This window comes from Mytilus galloprovincialis, chromosome 5 (genome assembly GCF_965363235.1).
Source record: "Mytilus galloprovincialis chromosome 5, xbMytGall1.hap1.1, whole genome shotgun sequence".
NCBI classification, from domain to species: domain Eukaryota; kingdom Metazoa; phylum Mollusca; class Bivalvia; order Mytilida; family Mytilidae; genus Mytilus; species Mytilus galloprovincialis.
This window is the reverse complement of record NC_134842.1, coordinates 95,549,301-95,573,678: the sequence shown is the minus strand read 5'-3', so window position 1 is coordinate 95,573,678 and position 24,378 is coordinate 95,549,301. Positions and strand designations below refer to the sequence as shown.

At 32.7% G+C, this 24,378-nt stretch overlaps 1 protein-coding gene and 1 long non-coding RNA gene across 3 annotated transcripts in view; one reads left to right on the top strand and one right to left on the bottom strand.

Moving 5' to 3' along the window:
• Positions 1-331: 331 nt before the first annotated feature.
• Positions 332-24,378, bottom strand: part of LOC143076784 (low affinity immunoglobulin epsilon Fc receptor-like) — a 33,785-nt gene continuing 9,738 nt past the window's right edge. The window contains exons 3-5 of one of the 2 annotated variants that reach the window (XR_012978787.1): positions 8,612-8,717; positions 2,689-2,911; positions 332-473 (exon numbers count right to left, since the gene is read on the bottom strand). Coding sequence is in view for 1 of the 2 variants with exons in the window: in XM_076252659.1 (XP_076108774.1) it covers positions 446-473 (28 nt within the window). In the remaining variant the exon portion in view is untranslated. The remainder of the gene's footprint in view (positions 474-2,688; positions 2,912-8,611; positions 8,718-24,378) is intronic. The other variant, XM_076252659.1, reaches the window with a different exon arrangement.
• LOC143074857 (uncharacterized) lies at positions 19,596-22,980 on the top strand. Its single transcript, XR_012978129.1, has 3 exons — positions 19,596-19,760; positions 22,091-22,171; positions 22,747-22,980. It is a non-coding gene; the product is annotated as an uncharacterized LOC143074857 (long non-coding RNA).

Below are 24,378 nucleotides of genomic sequence, written 5' to 3'. Positions count from 1 at the left end.
TCTTAGTATGTCAAGAGTACGAAATATAGCTTACTTAATAGTGTTCATGTGCTGTACCTCATACAGAGAGAATTGTCCAAAAGTGTTGGATGGGATCACAGAACACAGGTCCAGATCAAAGTTGACCGATAACGCTTTTGACTTTTCAGAGTTTTGTCAGTTAAAAAAGTTGCCATCTTTTGATGGGAATGCTACAAAAATTAACGGGGACACATGTGCGATTTGACATCTTCTAGGTATGGTATGTTTATCGATTGATTTTAATTCAATATGCTTTGCTCATGATAACTCATATTTAGATATATTTTTTTATTATTAGTACAAAAAAGTATTATTCACATCGGATTTATTTTTATTTAGTATAATGTATTGTATTTGCTATCCATTCTGAGTTTCAGCAACAAAGATATGTCTCTTTAGCTAATCATCTGAACAAGTGTCATTTTTACCCGACGACATCAACGCCTCCATCACTGAAATATGATTATATATACTATTTTTAGTGCCAACAAATTTCAAGACAGTTAAGGTCACAGTAGTTTACCAATATTCAAATCTCGTAAATCGATTAGTAATTATCTTATTTTAGATTCAAAACAATTACATTTACTTAAGAAATAACAAAAGCAGTACATCAAATATTTTAAAATAATGAAAAAAGTAAAAACACAAAAATACTGAACTCCGAGGAAAATTCAAAACGGAAAGTCCCTAATCGAATGTCGAAATCAAGTGATAAAACACATAAAACGAATGAACAACAACTGGCATATTCCTGACTTGGTTCAGGCATTTTCGAATGTAGAAAATGGTGGATTTAACCTGGTTTTAAAGCGCTATACCTCTCACTTGTATGACAGTCGCATCAAATTCCGTTATGTTTACAACGATGCATGAACAAAACGGACATTATAGGTAAAATAGTCAAAATATGTTTGCATCGGTCATCACTGGGTTACAAACTCAAAACAAACAAACATTTACAAAAAATCGCAAAATGCTTCTATCAAATTTAAAAATTTGAAAACAGTTAAATAAAATATAATAAAGGTTGGGTAAAATGGCCCAAGTTTTTACAAATATTCTTTCTGATTTCTATCACGTGATTGTATAGAATTGATAAATCAACTACATCGAAGTCAAATATGTTAATTACTTCAATAAACATTATGTAAGAAAATACCTATCGACTCAGCTACTGTTTCTTGTTCTATTCTACCTATCCAATGTTTTTTGTTGTTTTTGCTGTCATTTTGATGACAAATCAAATTGACCTATGAAGTAGGACCATTTGGGGTCTTATTGGACCTACATCTTTATTTGACAATAATTTTGCTTTAATCAAATGCAATGAAATCTGGGAAATTAAAAAGTATAACAATGCAGTTCAAACGAGCCAAAGGTATCCGCACAAGATATCAGTCAGCTCAAAAATATCATCATCGAGGATCGATTAGTCATGGATAAGTTTTAAAATAAAAAGCATTGAAAATAACTCAAGCCAAATTTATCAGAACTGCAGAACGATTTGTAAAGCTAAAATATCAGCATTGAAGATGAGTCAATTCAAAGAGTTAGAAATGAAAATTAGCCAAGTCAAAATTATAAGCATCGGAGATCAGTCAAGCCATAGTTTTAGCATAAAAAAATAGTTAATCCAAATTGTCAGGATCGAAGATCATGCAAGTCAAAAGTTTATCAGCATTTAGGCAAAGTCAGCCAATAGAGTAAGCGTTGTCGATCAGTCATTCTAACTGCAAATTAATTATAGAGCGGTCAAGCAATATTGTCAACCTCGAAGATAAGTCAATCAACATTAATAGCCATGAAAATCATTCACAAATAGTAATAAATCGTGACGATCGTTTAATGATGTTCGCTTGTCATGTTTTGGAATTTTTGTCAAATTTTCGGAATCCTCAGGTTTTATTCATTTGAATGCCTTAATCAAATTTGCCCATTGACCCCCATTTTCTCTTTATAAATTTTGTAAAAAGTCTTATAAAATTTTAATTATTTTTTAATAGTTTTTGAGAAGTTGAACTTGTCAATGAAAAAGCTATGAAAAGGCAAGAGAGAACATTTTTCCCGCCAAAATTTCATTGTTAAATATCTCGAAAACAAGCACATATTTTTTTTGCTCTTTTGATTCCTTTATTAATCCCCTATCAATGACAACTAGTACTTTGAAAAGCTACAGGGATACAATACGAAATGATAAAATATTACAGTTATTTCTTATAATTTAATTCTTAATTCCATTCCGTATTGTAGCCCTGTCGTGTAATTTTGTCATTTTAATGTTATAATTAACACTGCCATTAAAGCGGGAGGTTTGGCATGCCACAAAACCAGGTTCAATTCACCATGTTTTCATGAAATGGCCTGTTCCAAGTCAGGAATATGGCCATTGTTACATTATAGTTCGTTTCTGTGTGTTTTACATTTCAGTGTTGTGTCTCTGTTGTGTCGTATAGTTCTTTTATATTTGATACGTTTCCCTCAGTTTTAGTTAGTAACCCGGATTTGTTTTTTCTCTATCGATTAAGAATTTTAAACAGCGCTATACTACTGTTGAGTGCCACATTTGAAGCAGGATCTGCCGTTGAAAGTGTATTTTCCACTTATGAGTTCAAATATCCCTGTTATATTTTGCTCTCTTTGTATAACGTTTATAATAAATCTTACCTTGCTTCACAAATGTAAAACTCTACGGCCACATCACAGTTGACATCGGCCTAATTATAGTGACTCAATAGACCCAAAGGACGGTAAAGGGTGACACAATCCTCAGCCGATACATAGTTGTCAGGCTGTCCTGGTCCCCAGTTACTGTATGTCAATGAAGTCCCGTCCTCCCATACAAATGTACCCTCGGATATCTCATCTTGAGCTCCAATTGAATAGCTGGCTAAAAACGAGTTCAAAATTCATGAGAAGAAAAACAAACACTGTGACAAAAAAAAACAATATGGAGAAAAATTTAAATAAGTTTCTTTGGCGGCGCATCAGTTTAATTCAAATATAATTTTCTTATTATAAACTCATCATTGATACCAGGATTGAAATTTTATTTTATATTTACGCCAGACGCGCGTTTCGTCTACAAAACACTCATAGGTGACGCTTGAATCAAAACATGTTAAAAAGGCCAGATAAAGTACGAAGTTGAAGAGCATTTAAGGACCAAAAATTTCTAAACGTTTTGCCAAATACAGCTAATGTAATCTATTCCTGAGGTAGAAAAGCCTTAGTATTTCAAAAATTCAAAATCTAGTTAACAGTTAGTTCATAATTATGAACATTAAGGTAGGTTAAAGTTGCATCAGGTGTTTAACATAGAGATTAGTTCGGGTTCCACTTACCGTAACCATGATGTGCAATGAAAATAACATTGTTTTTAATGAAAATTTGATTACAAAAAAAAAATATCAATTCGAGGCTCTTATATGTAATATTGTAACTTTCATTCATTCATAAATATCTATACAGTTCAGAATTCACGCACGTGTTGTGTTGATGGACATAGCAGATAAGGTCGCGTCGTATTGCTTTATTACTTAGCTCTAGCATTATATTAAAGTATGTTAATCAGTACACATGGCTTGTATCTTACTTAATATATATAGGCTACCAACGTTACATTGGCGACGAGGATAAAAACAAAAGTTGGAAATGTTAAAAATGTATTTCAATGGATTTAATAATTAGTGACACTGATAATCAAATCATGGCTGCATCTTTACCAATTTTTCCGAGTTTTCCGGTACATGAGAATAATGCTGAAATAAGGTGGCGTAAATGGATAAGTAGACTTGAAAATTTATTCATCGGTTTAAACATAAAGGACAGCAAAAGACAAAGAGCACTCTTGTTGCATTACGCTGGAGAAGATGTTAACGAAGTCTTTGATACCCTTGACAATACAGGAGAAGACTTTGCTGCCGCTAAACACAAGTTAACCGCTTACTTTGCTCCGAAAAAGAATACGGAATATGAAATCTACAAATTTAGACAAGCCAAACAAACATCTGATGAAACTATCGACAGTTTTCACACGAGACTACGCCAGCTAGCTGTAAACTGTGAATTTACTGAAACATCTAAAGAAGTAAAATCGCAAATTATCCAAGGTTGTCATTCAACTAGACTAAGACGAAAGGCTCTTCGGGAAGACACCACCCTTGAAGGATTAATTTCATCAGCTTGAGCGTTAGAACTTTCCGAAAAACAGGCAACGGAAATTGAACAATCAGACAAACAATCCGCAAATGCTGTGAGAAAAGGAGTTGGAAAACGTAGAAACGGACCAAGATTTCTACAGACACAAACTGACCACAACGTAAAGAAAAAGAATACTTGCAGAAACTGTGGAGGTGATTTCCCACATGCAAACAAGTGTCCGGCATTTGGAAAAAGTTGCAACTCATGTAAAAAGTTGAATCATTTCGCTTCTGTATGTAGATCCAAACGTATGGATGGAACTAGCACTTTTAAAAGAAAAGTAAACAAAGTTGACAATTACAAACATGATGATGATCGTGATAGCAGTTCTGACGATGGTTACGTTTTTGGATTACGAGAAAATACTGTTAATAAAGTACAACCGAAAATCAACGTGAAAATCAATAATTCTAATGTGGATATTTTAATTGACACAGGATCAAGCATTAATGTTATTGATGAAAGCACATTCGAGAACATCAAGTGTAAACCCAAACTTTCTCACGCCGACACTAAAGTCTTCGCATATGGTTCAGATAAAAACTTGAAATTAATGGGAAAATTTCACGCTACAATAGAGACTGACCATAAAATAACAACCGCACCGGTGTATGTGATGAAAGGAAGATACGGGAATTTATTGTGCTACGAGACATCTGTTGACTTAAGCATAGTGCCAGTCATTTCTTCAGTAGCAGATAAACATGAAATATTATGCAATAAATATAGCGATGTGTTCAATGGAATTGGAAAATTAAAAGATGAAAAAGTGAAAATTCATATTGATGGAAGTATAAAACCTGTAATTCAACCAAATAGGCGTATTCCGTTTCACATTCGCAAGCAAGTAGAAGCAGAACTCGAGAAACTCGAAAAACAGGATATAATTGAAAAGGTGGATGGACCAACACCTTGGGTGTCCCCGATAGTTGTGGCCCCTAAACCGAAAAACAAGAACGAAATTCGATTATGCGTGGATATGAGGGAACCGAACAAAGCTATTTTGCGTTCACGTCATATTACACCAACACTCGATGACATGATCTTAGATTTAAACGGATCTAAAGTATTCTCGAAAATGGACCTTCGAAGTGGATATCATCAATTGGAGTTAAACGAAGAATCCCGAAACATCACAACCTTCACGACACACATAGGATTATGTAGATACAAACGACTTAGTTTTGGTGTTTCTTCAGCCGCAGAGTTATTTCAAAACACACTGAGTAATGCACTGGAAGGATTAGATGGAGTCCGAAATATATCCGACGATATAATCGTATTTGGAAGGAACCAGGCCGAACATGATAAACGATTGGAAAAATTATTTGCACGTCTTAAAGAGAAGAACTTGACATTAAATAAGGCAAAATGTGAATTTAATAAGAACAAACTTGAATTCTATGGTCACATTTTTAGTGCAGATGGCATATCAGCCGATCCAAGAAAAATAAGCGCTATAAGGAACACGACAATACCGAAAGACGTAGGTGAATTCGTAGTTTCTTAGCAATGACTAATTATGTTGGACGTTTTATTCCAAATTACTCAACTATAACTGAACCGCTCCGCAGATTAACAAAGCAGGATTCCAAGTGGGAATGGACATCTGAACAACAGGAATCATTTGACAAGCTAAAGAATGAACTTGTTGCTGACCGTGTGATGTCATACTTTGACCCTAACAAAGAAACAATGTTGATAGTAGATGCAAGTCCCGTTGGATTAGCTGGATTATTAACACAAAATGGGAAAATAATCGCATATGCAAGCCGATCATTGACAGACGTTGAAACACGCTATTCCCAAACAGAAAAGGAAGCATTAGCAATTGTATGGGCAATTGAACATTTTCACCTTTATTTGTACGGACAATCATTTCCATTGGTATCCGATCACCAACCGCCTGAAACTATATTCAATAGTCCAAAGGCAAAAACACCAGCACGCATTGAACGATGGAGATTAAGATTACAGGGATACAATTTCAAAGTACAGTACAAACCAGGAAAGGTGAACGCAGCTGATTATTTATCAAGACATCCGACCCCGAATACATCAATCGCATGTAAACATTCTCAATTAGCTGAAGAATATGTCCGATACTTAACTGACAACGCTGTGCCGAAGGCAATGACCCTTAATGAAATAGCTGACAGTACACAAAAAGATAAAGATCTACAAACTGTTATTACTGCATTAAAATCAAACAGGTGGGACAAGTATGAGAGTAATACGCTAGATACATTTTCAAGATTACGATACGAATTAACAGTCGTTCCCGTTAATGATATGGAGATCATACTTCATGATAATAGAATTGTCATTCCGAAAGATCTACAGATGCGTGTAATTGACCTTGCACATGAAGGGCACCAGGGCATAGTACGTACAAAACAGTTGTTACGTGAAAAGGTATACTTCCCTGGAATAGACAAACTTGTAGAACAAACGTGTAAATCATGTATACCATGTTTAGCGTCAACCCCGAAAAATGTTTTCGAACCGTTACAAATGTCTGAGATACCGAATAATGTATGGGAGAATCTCAACATGGACTTTTGTGTACCATTTCCGAATGGATATTACGTTATGGTAATAATTGATGAATACTCAAGGTATCCTGTAATAGAAACCTTAACCAGTTTAACCGCAAAATCCGTCATACCGCTATTAGACAAAACTTTCTCAATTTTTGGAATACCAAAAGAACTGAAAACAGACAACGGACCGCCGTTTAATTCGGGAGAGTTCCGCAATTTTGCAGATAACATGGGTTTTAAGCACCGCAAAATAACTCCGTTATGGCCTCGCGCTAACTCGGAAAGTGAAAGATTTATGAGAACTATAGGAAAAGCAATTCGTGAAGCTCAAACGGAACATCGTAGTTGGAGACAAGAAATACACACATTTCTTCGCAATTATAGAGCAACACCACACTCAACAACTAACGTGTCCCCGGCAGAACTTTTATTTGGAAGGAAAATCAATACAAAAATGCCGAACATTTCAACAAATGACCATGCCGACAGTGAAGTTCGCAAAGAAGACCACAAGAACAAAAGTAAAATGAAATTATACTTCGAGAAAAAACATTCAGTAAAAGTACCTAATTTTACAGTTGGAGATACAGTACTAGTTAAACAGGAAAAGAAAGATAAACTATCTACCCCGTACAATCCTCAACCATTAACAATCAAGAATAAAAAGGGTAGTATGATTACGGCAACGAACGAACAACAAAAAGATATAACTCGAAATTCGTCACACTTCAAAAGGGTTGGGAAATCTAAGCTAATGACAGATGAGGAAATAGAAGAAATCATTAAGGGTGACATTATACAAAACACACCATTAAGAAGATCATCACGAGAAAAACAAACACCGAAACATCTCGATGATTATGTGCGTTAAAGAGCTGTGTTACAGGCATAATAATCCTGTGCTCTTTCTGATGTATCAGTTAGGTTTGATGTTGATTTATATGTTTGTGAATTTATGATACAAATCGATTTTGTGGAATTTACTATTCACACTCGTAATGATAGCCTTATCAGATTGATCAGACGATCCACTAATTATATTGACATTACAGTACGCGTACCGGATAATTTACATTTATCACAGACTATAAAGTTCTAATTTTCTATTGATACAATTTTATGCATCTTATCACTTAATTTGTTTACACAGACAGTTAAAGATTTTATGACTACACAGACAGTAATATAATTAATTAAAGTAGAACTTTAATCTGAGAAAAGAAGAGATGTAATATTGTAACTTTCATTCATTCATAAATATCTATACAGTTCAGAGTTCACGCACGTGTTGTGTTGATGGACATAGCAGATAAGGTCGCGTCGTATTGCTTTATTACTTAGCTCTAGCATTATATTAAAGTATGTTAATCAGTACAAATGGCTTGTCTCTTAGTTAATATATATAGGCTACAAACGTTACATTATATAGCAGTATTTTAGCCAGAAACGCTGTTACAAAACAACACGATTTAAAATCCAAATATGTATAAACACTTGAATACGACGGAGCTGCATGACCAAAAAATACCTTAAAAGAATATCTAAACTCATGCTAGATTAATTCTATCTTGAGTTATAACTTCAAGATTTATTATTTCTGTATTACCAAAAATAAAAGAATACCTAGAATCATGATAGGTCATTTTTATCTTGAAGAGTTGGAACTTCATTATCTTTATTATTTCTGACCAAAAAAGACATAAAACGACTACCTAGGTCAATTTTATCTTTCGGAGTTGAAACTTTATGATCTTTAAAATTTCTGTTATTAAACATTTGCTTTGTGACTTCAAATAGAAGGTCCTCCGTATATAATATGAACATACACATATATAAGTACGTACCTATGCTATAAGGCAAGTTCATGCTTTCAATGTGTTGGATGATTGCATCATCTTCTGCTTTAGAATTAATGCTGGCTAACTGGCCTCCTCTTGCCTTGCAAATACCCTAAAATTGTTTTATTTTATTATTATTATCAAAATGCAACTCTTTGATAGCGACATTTTACGAAGGAACATTGCGTCGTTAACAGATTTTGTAAAATACTTGTTGCTTTGGCCATGTTGGTCAACAGTTCTGTATTTGGTCACGCAAAACAGTGTATGTGACAAAACTGTCGATCTAGAATCCAGTCAATTGGGGCAGATCTTTCAGAGTAATATGATAGGGTAATGATATGACGAAAATGTCATAAAACTATAGTAAGCATTGCAAAAAAGAATAATAATACCAGTTATACTTTAATAGTCTGACATAAACTGTTGAGGTAAATAAAACTATATATAAAATTGAGACAGGAAATAGGGAATGTGTCAAAGCGACAACAACCCGACCATAGAGCAGACAACAGCCGAAGGCCACCAATGGGTCTTCAATGTAGCGAGATACTCCCGTACCTGTAAGCGTCCTTCAGCTGGCCCCTTAAAAAATATGTATACTAGTACAGTGATAATGGACGTCATACTAAACTCCGAATTATACACAAGAAACTAAAATTAAAAATCATACAAGACTAACAAAGGCCAGAGGCTCCTGATTTGGGACAGGCGCAAAATTGCGGCGGGGTTAAACATGTTTATGAGACTTGTTTCTAACTGTGACGATATCAAATTGTCTTACATTAAAAATGTAAGGCATTCTATATATAATTGACACATTTGAGTTACATGAATAGAGAATTATGGGGTGCTTAAATATAAAGAATATAGACTAATGTACAAAAATTATAAGGAATAGAGAAAATGACCTATATATAAAGAATAGAGAAATGAAGAACACCCCTCCATCTTCATTACATTAGCCTCCATAATGTTTAATGTTATAAACTCTGCGTCAGATATCTTACATGTCCTCTTCTCTCATTCTCAATATCTCTTCCAACAAAGTAACATTTTCCTCCAAAACTCAAGTCACCAGAAGGACATTTACTTAGTACAACTCCTACCAGTGCTAAAATAACAAAATAGAAAAACACATACAGATAGTTAACCCACTGAGCATAGTGTTTTAATGAAATGAACATTGCGTGCACGTGGTGCGCAGTATTCATATTTCATTTTTTGATACAACTGCAATGTATGACTTTTTTAACAATTATCAACTAACAAGAAATATGACAGAAAGCTTTTGGTATAGTTTATATATCATTTAGTTACTTTCCTTACGCGATTGACGAACCAAAATAATATCAAGCAAGTTATTTATTTCAACTAAAGAGCTTATTTTATATATGACGAAATCGGGAAGTCACATGAACAATTAAACTCCTGCGTATAGCATGTATTAAGAACGACTGTTTAGCGTTATAAAAAAACGCAAAGGGTCAAGTGAGCTTTTCGCATCACTTGGCGTCCGTCGTCGTCGTCCGTAACTTTTAGAAAAATCTTCTCCTCTGAAATTACTGGGCAAAATGAAACCAAACTTGGCCTAAAACATCCTTAGTATATCTAGTTCTAAACATTTATCCGATGAACCAGCCAATCAACGAAGATGGCCGCCATGGATAACAATAGAACATAGGGGTAAAATGCAGTTTTTGGCTTATAGCTCTGTAACTAAAGCATTTAGAGCAAATCTGACATCGGGTTAAAATGTTCATCAGATGATGATATATCTGCTCATAGACCAAGGTGAGCGATACAGGCTCTTGAGAGCCTCTAATATGTTGTTGTTGTTGTTGCTCATACTGCTAATATTGTTGCCTGTAGTTATCCAATATCCAATATGCCAACAAGTGTCTTCTTTTTTACTTAAAGGCGTGTAAACAATGTAGACAAAGGTCATCATAAATTCTTCAACAACAAATGAAACCATATATGCAAGGAAAGTAGAAATTGAATAAATGGTGTATATTCTATTTCTAGTACCAAATTCAATGAACACTAATTAAAATATATATAAGACTTTTATTAGCTATGTATTTACATTGTATCCCATATCAAATGTATTTGTTCATTGTGTGTTAATTTGAGTTTTTTTTTATTGAGTTAAGCCATTCCAATGGATATCTTAAAGTGTATCTTTCTATGTTGAGATGTTACACTATTGTTTCAGAAAAGGGAGAAGGTTTGGTATCATTAAAACGTTTTATCCCGCTGCAATTGTTATCACCTGTCCTAAATCAGGAATCTGATGTTCAGTAGTTGTCGTCTGTGTATGTGGTTCATAAGTGTTTCTCGTTTGTTTCTCGTTTCTTATAAATTATAAATTATGCTGTTGATTTTCCCGTTTGTATTGTTTCACACAAGTTATTTTGAGGTCCCTTATAGCATGCTGTTCGGTGTGAGCCTAGGCTCCGTGTTGAATACCGTAACCTTGACATATTATGGTTAACTTTTATAAATTTTTATTTGGATGGAGAGTTGTCTCATTTCGAACTCATACCACATCTTCCTATATCTATATGTGATTAACAAATATAGCATGTTTTTCTACACGAATAAGTTCAAAGTATTATATTTGACTGCTTCAAGTCAAGACAACACTGCTTGTCTTAAAATAGAGGATGACTCAATGTTCGTTGCCCGGATATCATTTTATAACCTCCACTTATATATTGAAACTTCTAACGCATTTTGACAGTCTTTGATCTAAGTTATTTTTAACACAAAGAAATAAAATGCTTTGTTTGAAGTCTTTAAGATGGTTAAATAATGTCTCTTTGTAAACATGGTAAAGTTTTAGTCATAAACGATGTTGAAACAGGGCTCCGGTTAGCTTCAATTGATTTGAGACGTCATGCAATCATACAAAAAAACTTTTCGTGTTTGGATAAAATAGTGATATTTGTCTGTTTTCCAATTGATTGTTCTTCATTATTTTTTTTAATGAATATATGTCATAAGCCCAGTAGTCAACATTTCGGTGTTCACATGAATATCAATAATGTGGTCATTTTTAAAAAAATTTCCTATTTACAAAACTTTGAATTTTTCGAAAAACTATGGATTTTCTTATCCCAGGCATAGATTACCTTAGCCGTATTTGGCACAACTTTTTGGAATTGTGGATCCTCAATGCTCTTCAACTTTGTACTTGTTTGGCTTTATAAATATTTTGATATGAGCGTCACTGATGAGTCTTATGTAGACGAAACGCGCGTCTGGCGTACTAAATTATAATCCTGGTACCTTTGATAACTATTCACAAGAGTTGATTCGATGTGTTTCGCGTGTTACATACTAGATACGAAAAACCTTTTTATACCCTTAAATCTGTGTTTGCAGCTTTGTCTGGATGTTTTTAAAGAATTAAATTTGATTAAATGTATTTCCATTCAAAACATAACTATACCAAGTTACAAATAATTAGTAAATATCAAGTTTCAGATTTCTTGACTGAAAAATTGCTATTTTACTCCATTCCATTTCTATGCAGGTTTTAGTTATTTTTATACATGATTGGGGATTGGGTTTTAAGTTGACAGATACTTAGTATCTGTCACACCCAGCTTAAATCCTGATACTCTTGGCATTGACAATAACTATAATCGCATATATTTGTGCTTTAAAGTAATCTAGCATTTTTGTCGGACCCTGAAAAAGCAAAATAAAAAGTGAACCATTTCAAAAAGCCTTGATGAATTGAGATATTGATGATATCATTTACAATTGGAGCTGAAGTTTTGATTTTTCGATTGAAGCATTGAAATGTAATGTGAATCCTTTTTTTATAGATCTAGAGAGTACTTTGACTTTTTCATTTATGATATTGAACATTATCGTGAGTATTATATCCCCCCTGAACATGACTAGTGACCATGAGTTGTTTTATTCGAATGTTTATTATTATCCTTCAAATAATTTAATGTTTATTAACAATTGAATAATAATTATATACAATATCCATTTAAAGGGAGTATATCAAAGTTCAAATCCATGCATTCAAAGACATTCTAAAACAGATTTCCCCTTTATTGCTAGAAATTTTTCAGATATAATTGCCACTTGCTCGTTTTGACCATGAAATTATTTTGAAAGCTATTTCTGTGTGGTATATAAGTTGTAAAAGCATTGAAATGATTTTAATGGCTAAGAAAATTTGAATGCAATAATAGATAATTTCCCTACCAAGTTAATTAATTTACGGATAATAATTAAATTGTGGAATAATTCAATGAGATAGTTATCTAACAAAACAATATTTATTACTAGATTATACTTCAGAAATAGACTTTCTGCAATATTTTGTCATCACTTATAATTAGATCCTAACACTTGACAGTTGCCTTTATACCAATAATCAATAAACATTAGTACAGTATTTTTTTTTAAATTTACACATTTTCTACCACATACTGATAATTATTTGGATACTATGGCTTCTTTGGCGTTGCTAAAAAATCTTTTTAGTTTTACTAAAATTCATGTTACCAGAATAATAAAATTAACGCCATTATAAGATTTGTTGTCCGGCTGTCTAATCTACGTCATGTTCTATGCCCTGACCATTACACATATTTACTTTTTACAGTATAAAAAGGAAAATATGTGGTATAGTTACCAATGAGACAAGTATCCCCAAAAAATTCAAATGAAGTAGATGCAACCAATTATAAGCAACCATTCGACATTCAACAATGAGAAAACTCATACCCGATTTTAAAGCCACCGCCATGAAAAATAATAAAAACAATCATTTCCGAAATCTGACGGTCAACTTTATAACAAAGCAATTTACGTAAAACAAATATGACAGGAATAAACCAACGCCAACCCTTGAACTACAGGTACCTGGCATGGGATTATTTTTTGTTTTTGTTGCTCATAGCGGTTCTGTTATTTTGTGATTATTTTAGTTACTTAACTTAACATTATGCGCTCTTTCATGTTACACACGCTTTTTCTTGCTTGTTAAAGTGTATGTGTGTTTAAGCTGCAGGATAGACGTTTTGTGTTGAATGTAAGCATAGAATGATATCTAGCTTTCTATATTTGATAAGTCTGTGCATGACTTGATATGTATGATTTGTTGGTTGTGCTGCTGCTGTTGAGCTTATGTTTGTGATTGTGTTGTATATGTACCGGTTTTAAATACAGTTCTATGTCTTATGTCAATAGATTGTAACAAATTTGGACATTTTTGATTGCGTTTGAATCATAATTAGTATCACAATGAATTGTTATATTTGTGATACAATTGAGTATTGCAATAAACTATTACCTTATAATCTTATGACTGTTGGTTTTTTTAAGTAAAGAAAAACAAACATCTATTGGATTCTCATATAATATCATTAGTTTGTCATATAGCAAAATGCTAGGCTAACGTTCTTGTGATGAGATATGTATCACGTGACCTAATAAATGTACATTCAACAACCCCCCTTTTGTGTAAAGTGTTTACTGATAATCAATTGTTTTCCGTCTAGGTTTGAAAACAATGCGTCTTCAAACCATATGAAATTTATTTCATCATCTTAATAACACGCAGATTCAATGAAAATGCTTCAAATTAGAATGTTAACGAAAAGGGCAATCCTTTTAACCCAAGTGTGGCCGAAAGATCTAGAAAACGAGCGGAAAGATACATGTTAGCTCAAAAACTCAGTTATCCCTTATTCACATGTATCTTTGTTAGACAAGGAAAGTTTACGTGAAGAAACCACTACTGGTAGTTCAATGCTATTAAGTAAGTAGATGTATTAGCATGAACACATATCAATTCTATAGAGATTATTTGGCTTCGCCCTCTCAGTAATTTTCAATTGACTAACAATTATGTAAAATTTAAAAGTTAAGTTTGTTCAAAAGGAACCATTATGATATTTTATTATATTTTGTGTGCAGTTTTATAAGCATTGGCATTTCTCATTTCCTTGGAAGTGATTCGGCCATGTACCTTCAGTCATGGTTTATTGATTTTTAATGTTTTGCTTACTAAGTAGTTTACTTGTTTGAATATTGCCATTTGAATTCCAACATTTGCAATATACACTTTACAATCAAAATTTTAAAAAGGCGAGACTAATCTGTGTTTCAACAGTTTCTTTGAACTAAAAAGGCAAAAATATTTGAAAGTTGCCAATAATTATTTGTACACGAACAGCAGGCAAATCCCGTGTGGAATTCGACAATATTGATAATTAGACAAATGAACTGGTTATATATTTGCAGTATGTATTTCAGGCTTATACTTATACATTTTGGGGTTCTTTATAGATTGCTGTTCGGTGTGAACCGAGGTGCGAGTTGAAGGCAGTACTTTGACCGTCAGGTTTTAAGTTTATAACAGATCTACACAACTAAAATGTCGCTGTATGTTTTTCTTCGCCTTATGGTTTTTGTTCTTAGTGTCCCCTCCATCTTTTAGGGACTACTGCTATCAATATACTTACTCTGAAAATTAATCAAATTTTAGTCTGTTCGCAACCATCACGTTTAAGATGTCTGTTGTCATCATATGTTAACAATATCATGCTGTAACATAACACTTCATTCATATTGATGAATTCACTCTGTTTTTGCAGTTCAGCTTCAGTGCCTTTCTTAGTATTCATTTTGTTTCCGTTCACTGATCTCGCAGTTAATGCATGTAAGTAGCTATAATTGAATTTTAGTGCAGCTAATATTCTGATTGGCTGTAAATTATTGTTCATCAGCTAATAAACATAAATTTTCATGTGACTCTGACGTCGTCAATGGTTTTTTTTTATCATACTTTACTACATAGAAATGGAATTCAGAATTAAATTATAAGGAATAACTGTTATATTTCGTTTATAAATACTCTGCCACGTCCATTTTTTATTTTCATTATATAGTTACTACTTTGTATCGATCTGATGAGTTAATCCCGTTACCACTGATTTTTACAGAGGATAATCGTGGCAGGTTATTCCGGTGTTATGCCGGTGCAGAAATATATATGTAATGTAGGGAAAAACAAATATTTCGAGCATTTGACACAAATTCCCTAGCTAACTTCACCTAATTTCATTCTTATCATAACTTTCAGGTATGGATACATGTTTTTTTATTAGGCATGTGCCTGTGACCTTCGACCAAATCGGTCGTCCGATATTCAGTACCTCAGTACTTTGATTATAGGTTTTACCTATGTTGTACCGTTATACCACAAAACATGTTTAACCCATCCAGATTCCTGTCCCAAATGAGGAATGATCTGAGTCTTACATACCTCAGCATATGGTCGCATGTGTAAAATAAACACCAACGTTTTAACTTACAACATATGAACGGTTTTTGATAAAAAAAAAAAAATTTTAAAAAAATGATATATTTATTAATATGCAGTTTGCTATAATTGATTATAACTTCCCATCATTAAAAAGTGTATTTTATAATTGACCCTTACACTCTCAACTACAATATCCAGACAATAGATGATATACAAGCTACTTAGCTACTTAGCTACTGGCATAATTTTTAAGTATGCATTTTATTAGTAGATTCTAGATCTCATTTTATGAAGCAGCTGTATTTGTCAAATAGTGTCATTTCTAAAAATATTTTATTGTTGTCATTATGTTAATAGTATTTAATGTTTGTATCACGAACATAAATACAACAAATATTTATTGTAGTGAAATTGGAACAAGTTACAAATCCAATAACATTTGGGGAAAATGCTACCTTGTTATGTAGCACGACTGAACTCGATGCTCATGGACGATTTGTATGGAGATAAGGGTCTTTATTAATTTCCAGTGGAAATGTATCGTCATATCCCAATAACTATACGCCAACATTGATGATAACTTCTACAGGAGTTAATTATAGTCTGGAAATTATTGGCTTCGATCTTTCAAATTTGAATATGGTTTACAAATGCGAGATTGGTTTCAAAGACATAAACATATCACTTTCCCTACATGAAGGTGGTTTTATAAGTGAGTTTACGACATTGCAACTATACATAGTTTCTTAAACAATGTGTAAATATTCTCTTTTCTAAACTTTAATCAGGCTTTGTACACCTACTTGTATACAGGTATCTTTGAATAATTTGATGACTCAGTTTTCACAACTATATACTGACATTAAGGCTCATCATAAGAAATTGTCAAACATGCCCGTGTCTATACAGGTGAATTTTGCTCGTTCGCATTTCACCTAAAATTTCACGTGAATTGAAATTTAAAAATATTTAATTTTATCCCCCATCCTCTAATTCTATAAAAGTATTTTCTAGATTTTGATTAAATTTTAAAAAGTAGGATGTTATTTGAATAATTTTATTGTTGGTATTAACAGTTAGCGGTTTGATAAACTTTCAGAAAATATTCTGTTTGATAAATTGATACGATCAGAAACACAGTATTTGTAGAAAAACGTTTTATATGTATAACACAGGGAAATTCATTTAAGTCAATAATTTGAGATGACCCTGAATCACGTATGAAATGTTGCACTTGAATTTCTTATAACTGTGTATGGTAAACAAATTTATTTTAACTGACAGCTTAGTACATAGTTCAAAAAGAATTTATTGTGAAATGTATCAAATTAACACAAACATGACAGTCTAATTTCGACTTTTAGTTCTTCCTTTTTTTATTCTTCTACCAGTTCAATATTCTTACTTACTTAAGGGAAAATCTCTTTATTGTCCTAAATTCTATGAGTACATAACTATTTCATTGAGAATAAAAATGGTCGTTCGTTGTTAATGAAGGGACTGATATTCTTTCCTCAGGTAAACCTAGCATTGCGAACATGGAAACAGAAACAGAAAAGTGTATTTTCCGGTCTATATCAGTTGTTTTAGGAAATTTTTTCCCAGACCAATTTGCGAAATATTGTATGCGGTAGGTAAATTTTCACTATTTGTTGCTAAAAGTTTTTTTCTTTTAGCAATATTTAACAATTATTGTTTTTAAAAGTGCAGTTTGCTTTGTTTCTGATGTATTAGTACCGGCGATATTATGGTGGTTCTGTTAATGCAATATATTATAGTTCCGTCTCGAACCTGCCTAATAATTAATTGGCAAGTATTCATTTTATATCCATTTCCCTTTCTAACGAGTGAACTAGACATATGCTGCTAGGAAAATTCAGAATAACATGTGTTTCAAGAAAAAAGGATTACATTATAGCTGGCATGTAAATAACTCAAAGTAGTTTCTTGTTAATGTATGTAGCATTGTCATTTTGCCTAGTTTCTTATGTTACCTTCCTTAGCATTGCACTCGTACTTCTTTTACACTGAGTTTGACTTTGCGTATTGGTGTGATTGTTTTTTCTACATAGGCTAGAGGTATGGGGGATTAAGATCTTACAACACATGTTGAATCCCGCCGCATTTTTGCGCCTTTCCCAATCAAGATCCTCTGTCCTTTGGTAGTCTTATATGTTGTTTTTTTTTTCATTTTCGTTCATTAATATATTTTGAAGTTCGTTGTGACATCCATTTTCATTGAACACATTTTGATTATTTGCCAGCTGAAGCCTGCCTCCGTGTGCGGGTTTTTCTCGCTGTGTGTGTTGAAGACCCATTGGTGGTCATCGGCCGCACATGTTTTCTACTCTATGTCGGGTTGTTCTATCTTTGACACATTCTCCATTTCCATTCTCAATTTTGTTGTTTTCATCGTATATTTTATTTTCTTCCTTTAAGTGATTCTACACGATCCTTTTATTCAGGAGTCATATCCAGATGAGTTCATACCGTACCCACTAACACATGTCTTTATTACTTAACAATATTTAGTTTTTCTTCACAATATAGTACACTTATCACGAATTTGTTAGTAAGTGCAAATACTATAAAAACTGTTTAAAATAGTATTGGAAAGTTGCGTTTCATTTGAGGTAATATGAAACATAGTTTAGATATTTACAAGTTTAATTTAGCGAAAAAGCATACAATAGATTTTGGTGTTGTCTTTTATCGCAATATAAAGGAGTAGGTCCGGTAAGGACCGATTTTGGCCTAAAATTTCAGGTTCATCTGATGAAAGATTTTGACCACTTTTTAAACACTTAAGTGTCTATTTTATTTGAATTAATTAGTTTATGTGAAAGATTTGAACAGATATAGTCATTAAAAACGATCCGATTCAAGCTCAAATATGAAAATACTACCTAAAATGCCGAAAAATGTCACTTTTCAGATGGTTTTTGGTAAAAAATGAAAGTGGCCGCATCCGTGTTCATCCTCAACCTTTATATATGTTACGTATTATCATCAAATACAACTGACATTTCAATATTAAGGATGAACACGAATGCGGCCACTTTCCTTTTACACGAAAACCGTCTAAAATTTAACTAAAATGCTAGAATTTTGAGGATTTCAGTAATTCAGCATGACTTAATGGTGCACCGGATATATGTGCATTGTATTGTCAAAAACAGCCCATATTTATGTAGCAGAAGCATTCTACTGTCCAAAAAATAACTAAAGGTTTATTTTTGAACAATTTTTGCAAAACTGCTATATTTTGGGGCCAAAAAGGGGTCTTACTGAACCTACTCCTTTCACCAAACGGTGATATATATGCTGCACCCGTCAAAAAACAAATCGGACAAAATCCTGCAGACTTGGCGAAAATAACCTTTTTATTATCTAAGTCAAAACTTTAACCAAACCTCACAAAATAAAACAAAAAGACTATTTTTGCTTAGTACATATTCCTAAGCATGTTTCCGACGGGCAGTGTCCTGTGGGAAAAGTGTTTTTTTGTTTTTTTTTAACTTACTATTAACATTATGGCTGGTCACAGTTCCTTGGAAATGGGATTCAGTTGTACTTTTTATGGTTTCTTTAATAAATGGTTGCTAAAGAAAAATATTGCATCTATATTATGCTGTATCTTTTTGATACAAAATCAATTGAAAATTGTTTTACAGGGAGAAAACTATACTGAAGACTTAAACACAATAACTTTAGAAAATGGTTCCTTTTTCAAAACAAGCTTGGAAATACAGAAGCTACCATTCGAGTATAATTGTAGAGGGAACATTATTTTGACTTGTTTACTTGGAAATAACACGTACACTATTATTGATCAGGAGTACCTTTGCATTGGTAAGTATAATATTACGAAAACCCTTCGAGAGACACATCTAAAATAAAATGTCATGCCGTATTCTAAAGATATTAAACAGCCATTGGAAAGAAATATTATAATAGAGAAATATTTCATTTGGGCTTGAATTTAAACTGATTTTACCACAAGTTGGCCCTTTATCATGGGTCTGCTAAATATTTTACGACTAGCGATAGCGAAGGGCAAAATATCGACATACAAGGCAAACCCTTAGTAAAATCTGTATACATTCAAGCTCCTATAAATTATTCCTATTCTTATATGACAAATACGACAATTCTTTTGGTTTAAAGCGCTGTAGGTGAAAAAAATATTTGCCGTTCCCGTAAATAAACGTACAATAACATTGACTTAAAAGAACGTAGCAAAGTGAACTAGTGACATGCTCAACCCATTTACAATTACATTTCAAGATATGTTTGAATTAATTAAATGTAACTTTTACTTATATGTAAAATAAATATAACCCGTCAAAACATAATAATGTTAAGTTATTATATTATTTCTAATAGTTTAAGAGAAACTGGTTTTATAATAAATGTGTTCATTTTCGATGCAAAGACCCTATATAATTACGTGAATCAATATCAAAGCCAAAATGTCCATATCTTCTTGTCGCCCATGGTAAAATGTTCAGCATAAATAGCCAGTCAATGGTAAATGTACGATAAACTCAAGCCTCCCATGAGTTATGGACCAATGTTTTATGTCAGTCGTGCATTTGGAACAACAGTAGTTTTTCGATATTCAAATTAAGATAAAAGCAAAACTTAGAAAATAGTAATAGTTACAAAAGATGAAAACTCAGATGCGCCGAATGGAAATCAACCTTAGGCCTACGAATTGTCTCAGTTTCAACGTTTTGCTAACTTTGTAGGTTTAATGCGATGTTTTGAAGACTGTTGTCGTTTCGTCATTTTTAATTGCTTGCCATTATTTGATTAGCCTTTCTTCGATAAATAAGTTTTTGAGATACAGCTTATCACTAAATCAGCAAAGTTCCATCGAAAAACATCATCGTCATGTGATACAAAATTGTAATAATAGTTTTAGATGTTTGGATGATATATTGGCTCTCAATAATGGTGACTTAAGAATGTACACTAAAGAAATCTAACCTTTGAACTAAGTTTGAATAGAGCTAATACTAACAATGCACATTTCCCTTTACCAGGGTCTTGATATCTATATCATTAACGGGAAGCTTAATACAAAAAATAATGATGAAACAGATGATTTTTTTTATTTTCTTTTGTTACTAGTAATTGGTAACTTTCAGATGGTGACATTTATTTGTCACCATCTTATAGTGTTTATACATTTCAACAAGCTCATTTAAGACGTTTTAGATTTAGCGTCAGAAGTCTATGTATTACTGAAAAATTATTACACCAGTGTTCTCGATATCACAAACTAGTTTGAAATTTACCATCGGCAGAAGATCATTCGTAAATGTAATTCAACAAGCAGACATCTTATACGTTAAGGTATTTCATATCCAATTGTGTATGGTTATATACATAGCACAAACATTTTGGCATTCTCCACAAAAGCTACGAAAACCTTTAAACAGACTTATTTAAAAGGGATATAGGTACGATATTGCTGTCAGATCATTAAAGATGGCATACTTATGGCTTTGATATTGATTCACGTGAAGGGTATTTGCATCGGAAATAAACACGTTTTATTATTTATTATAAAACCATTTTTTTTTGCATTATACGGGTTATGTTCTTCATATATATTTTGTAATGTTATGATACTTAACCCATAACGAGAGGGATTCTGCTTGATATTCATATGATGAAAACATAATCTTTCAATCAATTTAATTGGGGTCTGGAGCTGGCATGTCATTAACTGCTTGTAGTCCTTTGTTCATTTGTGTATCATTGTTTTAATATTTCTTTGGTTAACTTTTCTGACATCGGATTTTTCGGTACATATTGGTGTGGTTTTTTTTCTGCATTGTCTAGGGGTACAGGGAAGGGTTGAAATCTCAAAAAACATATTCAAACTTGCCGAATTCCAAAGTCAGGAGCTTTTAGCCTTTGTAAGCCTTGTAAGATTTTTAATTTAAGTTTATTTTATATATTTCGGAGTTAAGTATGACCTCCATTATCACTGAACTAGAATACATTTTTTGTTTAGGGGCGAGCAAAGCACGCCTCTGTGTGCGGGATTTTTCTTGCTGTATTAAAGACCTATTGTTCTCCTTCGGCTGCATGTTTCCGGGTCGGATTGTTGTCTCTTTCTCCATTTTCATTATCAATTTTATGTTATTTTCCTTTTGTTATAATTTCAGAAGAAATAGAGATACCCATGTACTCACTAGTTCTAGTAGATATAATATTAGGTCTTGCTGTATTAATATTGATTTGGGCAGGTACGTATTTATTGGTTTTCTACTAATTAAAATTTGATTAATACGAAAATTGTTATTTCTTGTTTTTAAGTGTAGACTTAAGACTCATCGGTGGCAGACGAAAAACATCAGATGAAAAGCCGTTTCATAAAATAAAACAACATTTGGGTACTATAATTATTGTCTGTCTATTCGTCAGAATTTCATAAAAAGCCATTGATAATTAAGTTTGAAGTCTTTTTTTTTTGTCTAGTTTTTTTTCACGTATGTCTATACATGTCATATACAAACGGGGATTATGTGAAAGAGACAACAACCCAACCAAAGAGCAAAAGACACCCCAAACGCCGTCAATGGGTATATTTCACACAGCGAGAAAATCCGGCACTGGCTTCTGCTGTCCGATAAACAAAAATGTGTACTAATGCAGCGAAAATGAACTAAACTGCAATACATATGAAACATATAAACAACAAAAAAACAAGAAAAGAAAATCATCTGTTAAAATTAGAAACCTTTACGAAAAATATATATTGAACTAATAAGCTACTTATTAACAAATAGTATTTAATGACATCTCATTATATATATTTCAGATATGAATGGAACAGGATCATATGGGGATAATTGATGGAAGTATTTGGCAAAGCGTGACATATACATACTTTCTCTCTTAATTTGATTACACTTTTATGTCTTTAGAATTTTGAATGTTTAAATATTTTAAAAAAGGATTTATACTGTTGTCTGTGTGTGCACTTGTCTGTGTTGTAGAACTTCTTCTTCGTTTACAAAACAAATCGTGTATTCATACATTAGTACCAAGGTACAGTTTCTAAGAATATCTCTGCGATTTTTTTTTTTTAATTTTATCCATTATATTTAACAGATTACTTTCAATTATACTTGTTATTATGTTACAGAAAGTATTGAACATATTCATGAATACGTGCATGTACTAAACTTAGTACTTTATATGATGAAGAAATTGTGGTATGCGTGTCAATAAGACAACTCTCTCTCCAAGTCATAATGTATAAAAGGTTAACATTTAATTCATAGGTCAAACATTGTCAAAGTTCTGGCTTGAACACGGAGCCCTGGCTCACACCGACCAGCAATATATAAAAGGCACTGACATGACTAGTGATAAACAGTTCAAACAGGAAATGCAAAAAATACATATAAAAAACAAGAAACAAGAAACACATACAAACCACATGAAGAAACGACAACTACTGAACAACAAACTGTTACAGGTTTCCAGACTTGACACAGGTGCATTACAATGTAGCTGGGTTAACATATTTAAACGTTTGCACGATTTCTTTTAATATATTTTACGAATTTATAACGTGTTATCGAGAAAATATTATGCACTCAGTGATTATTGATTGCAAGCTAATTAAGTTTGTTACCGACGTCTACTGGATAGTGACATTGATAGATATTCAACGCAGAGCACGTTCAGCACGTGACAAATAAATGATTATATAGAGCTATGATACATTTTGTTTAATTGTTAAATGATTTGTTGTATCAACATTATTCTTTAAGAATCAGTTTTTAATATTTCATAACCCCCCAGAGCACATGTGTTGTATAAGTATTTCATCATGGTAATAGAGTATGATTTTTTTTAATGAAAATACGCAGGACGACAATATACAAATGTCAAACAACTAACGCGATTTCCTTTTTTTTCTTTCTGTTTTTATCCTTTTTTCTAGTAACATAGTGTAAGTTATAACGAAAGAGTCCCCAAGAAGTATTGATTACATGAAGCTTTAATTATGCTGGATTATTAGATTTAATTACACTGACCATAGGTTTATTTTTTTCGAGTGAAACTGTCCAGTTTTTCGAGTGGATATCAGGTTTTTTTGGGGGATTGACATTACATGCAATCAGACCGATACACTGTTTTTGCAAGTATACTAGTATTATGCATTACTGTTCTAATTGAGTTCAAACAAGGCACAGCTACCTTGAATTTTACAGCATTTTACCTTGAGCAATATTCGAATCGTCAAGATTTTAATTTTTAACAAACGGTCCGAGTTTTTCAAAGAAAATGTGATTGGTAAAGGGTCCGTGAACTATTCAGCAGTTCAAAGTTTTATCAGGTTTTCAAATTTTAGTTTTTAAATATCAAAATTCCAAAGGCGTTGGTCCCATAATGGCTTATTTTGGCCCAACCTTCAGGTTTAGATAATGAAAGATTTATT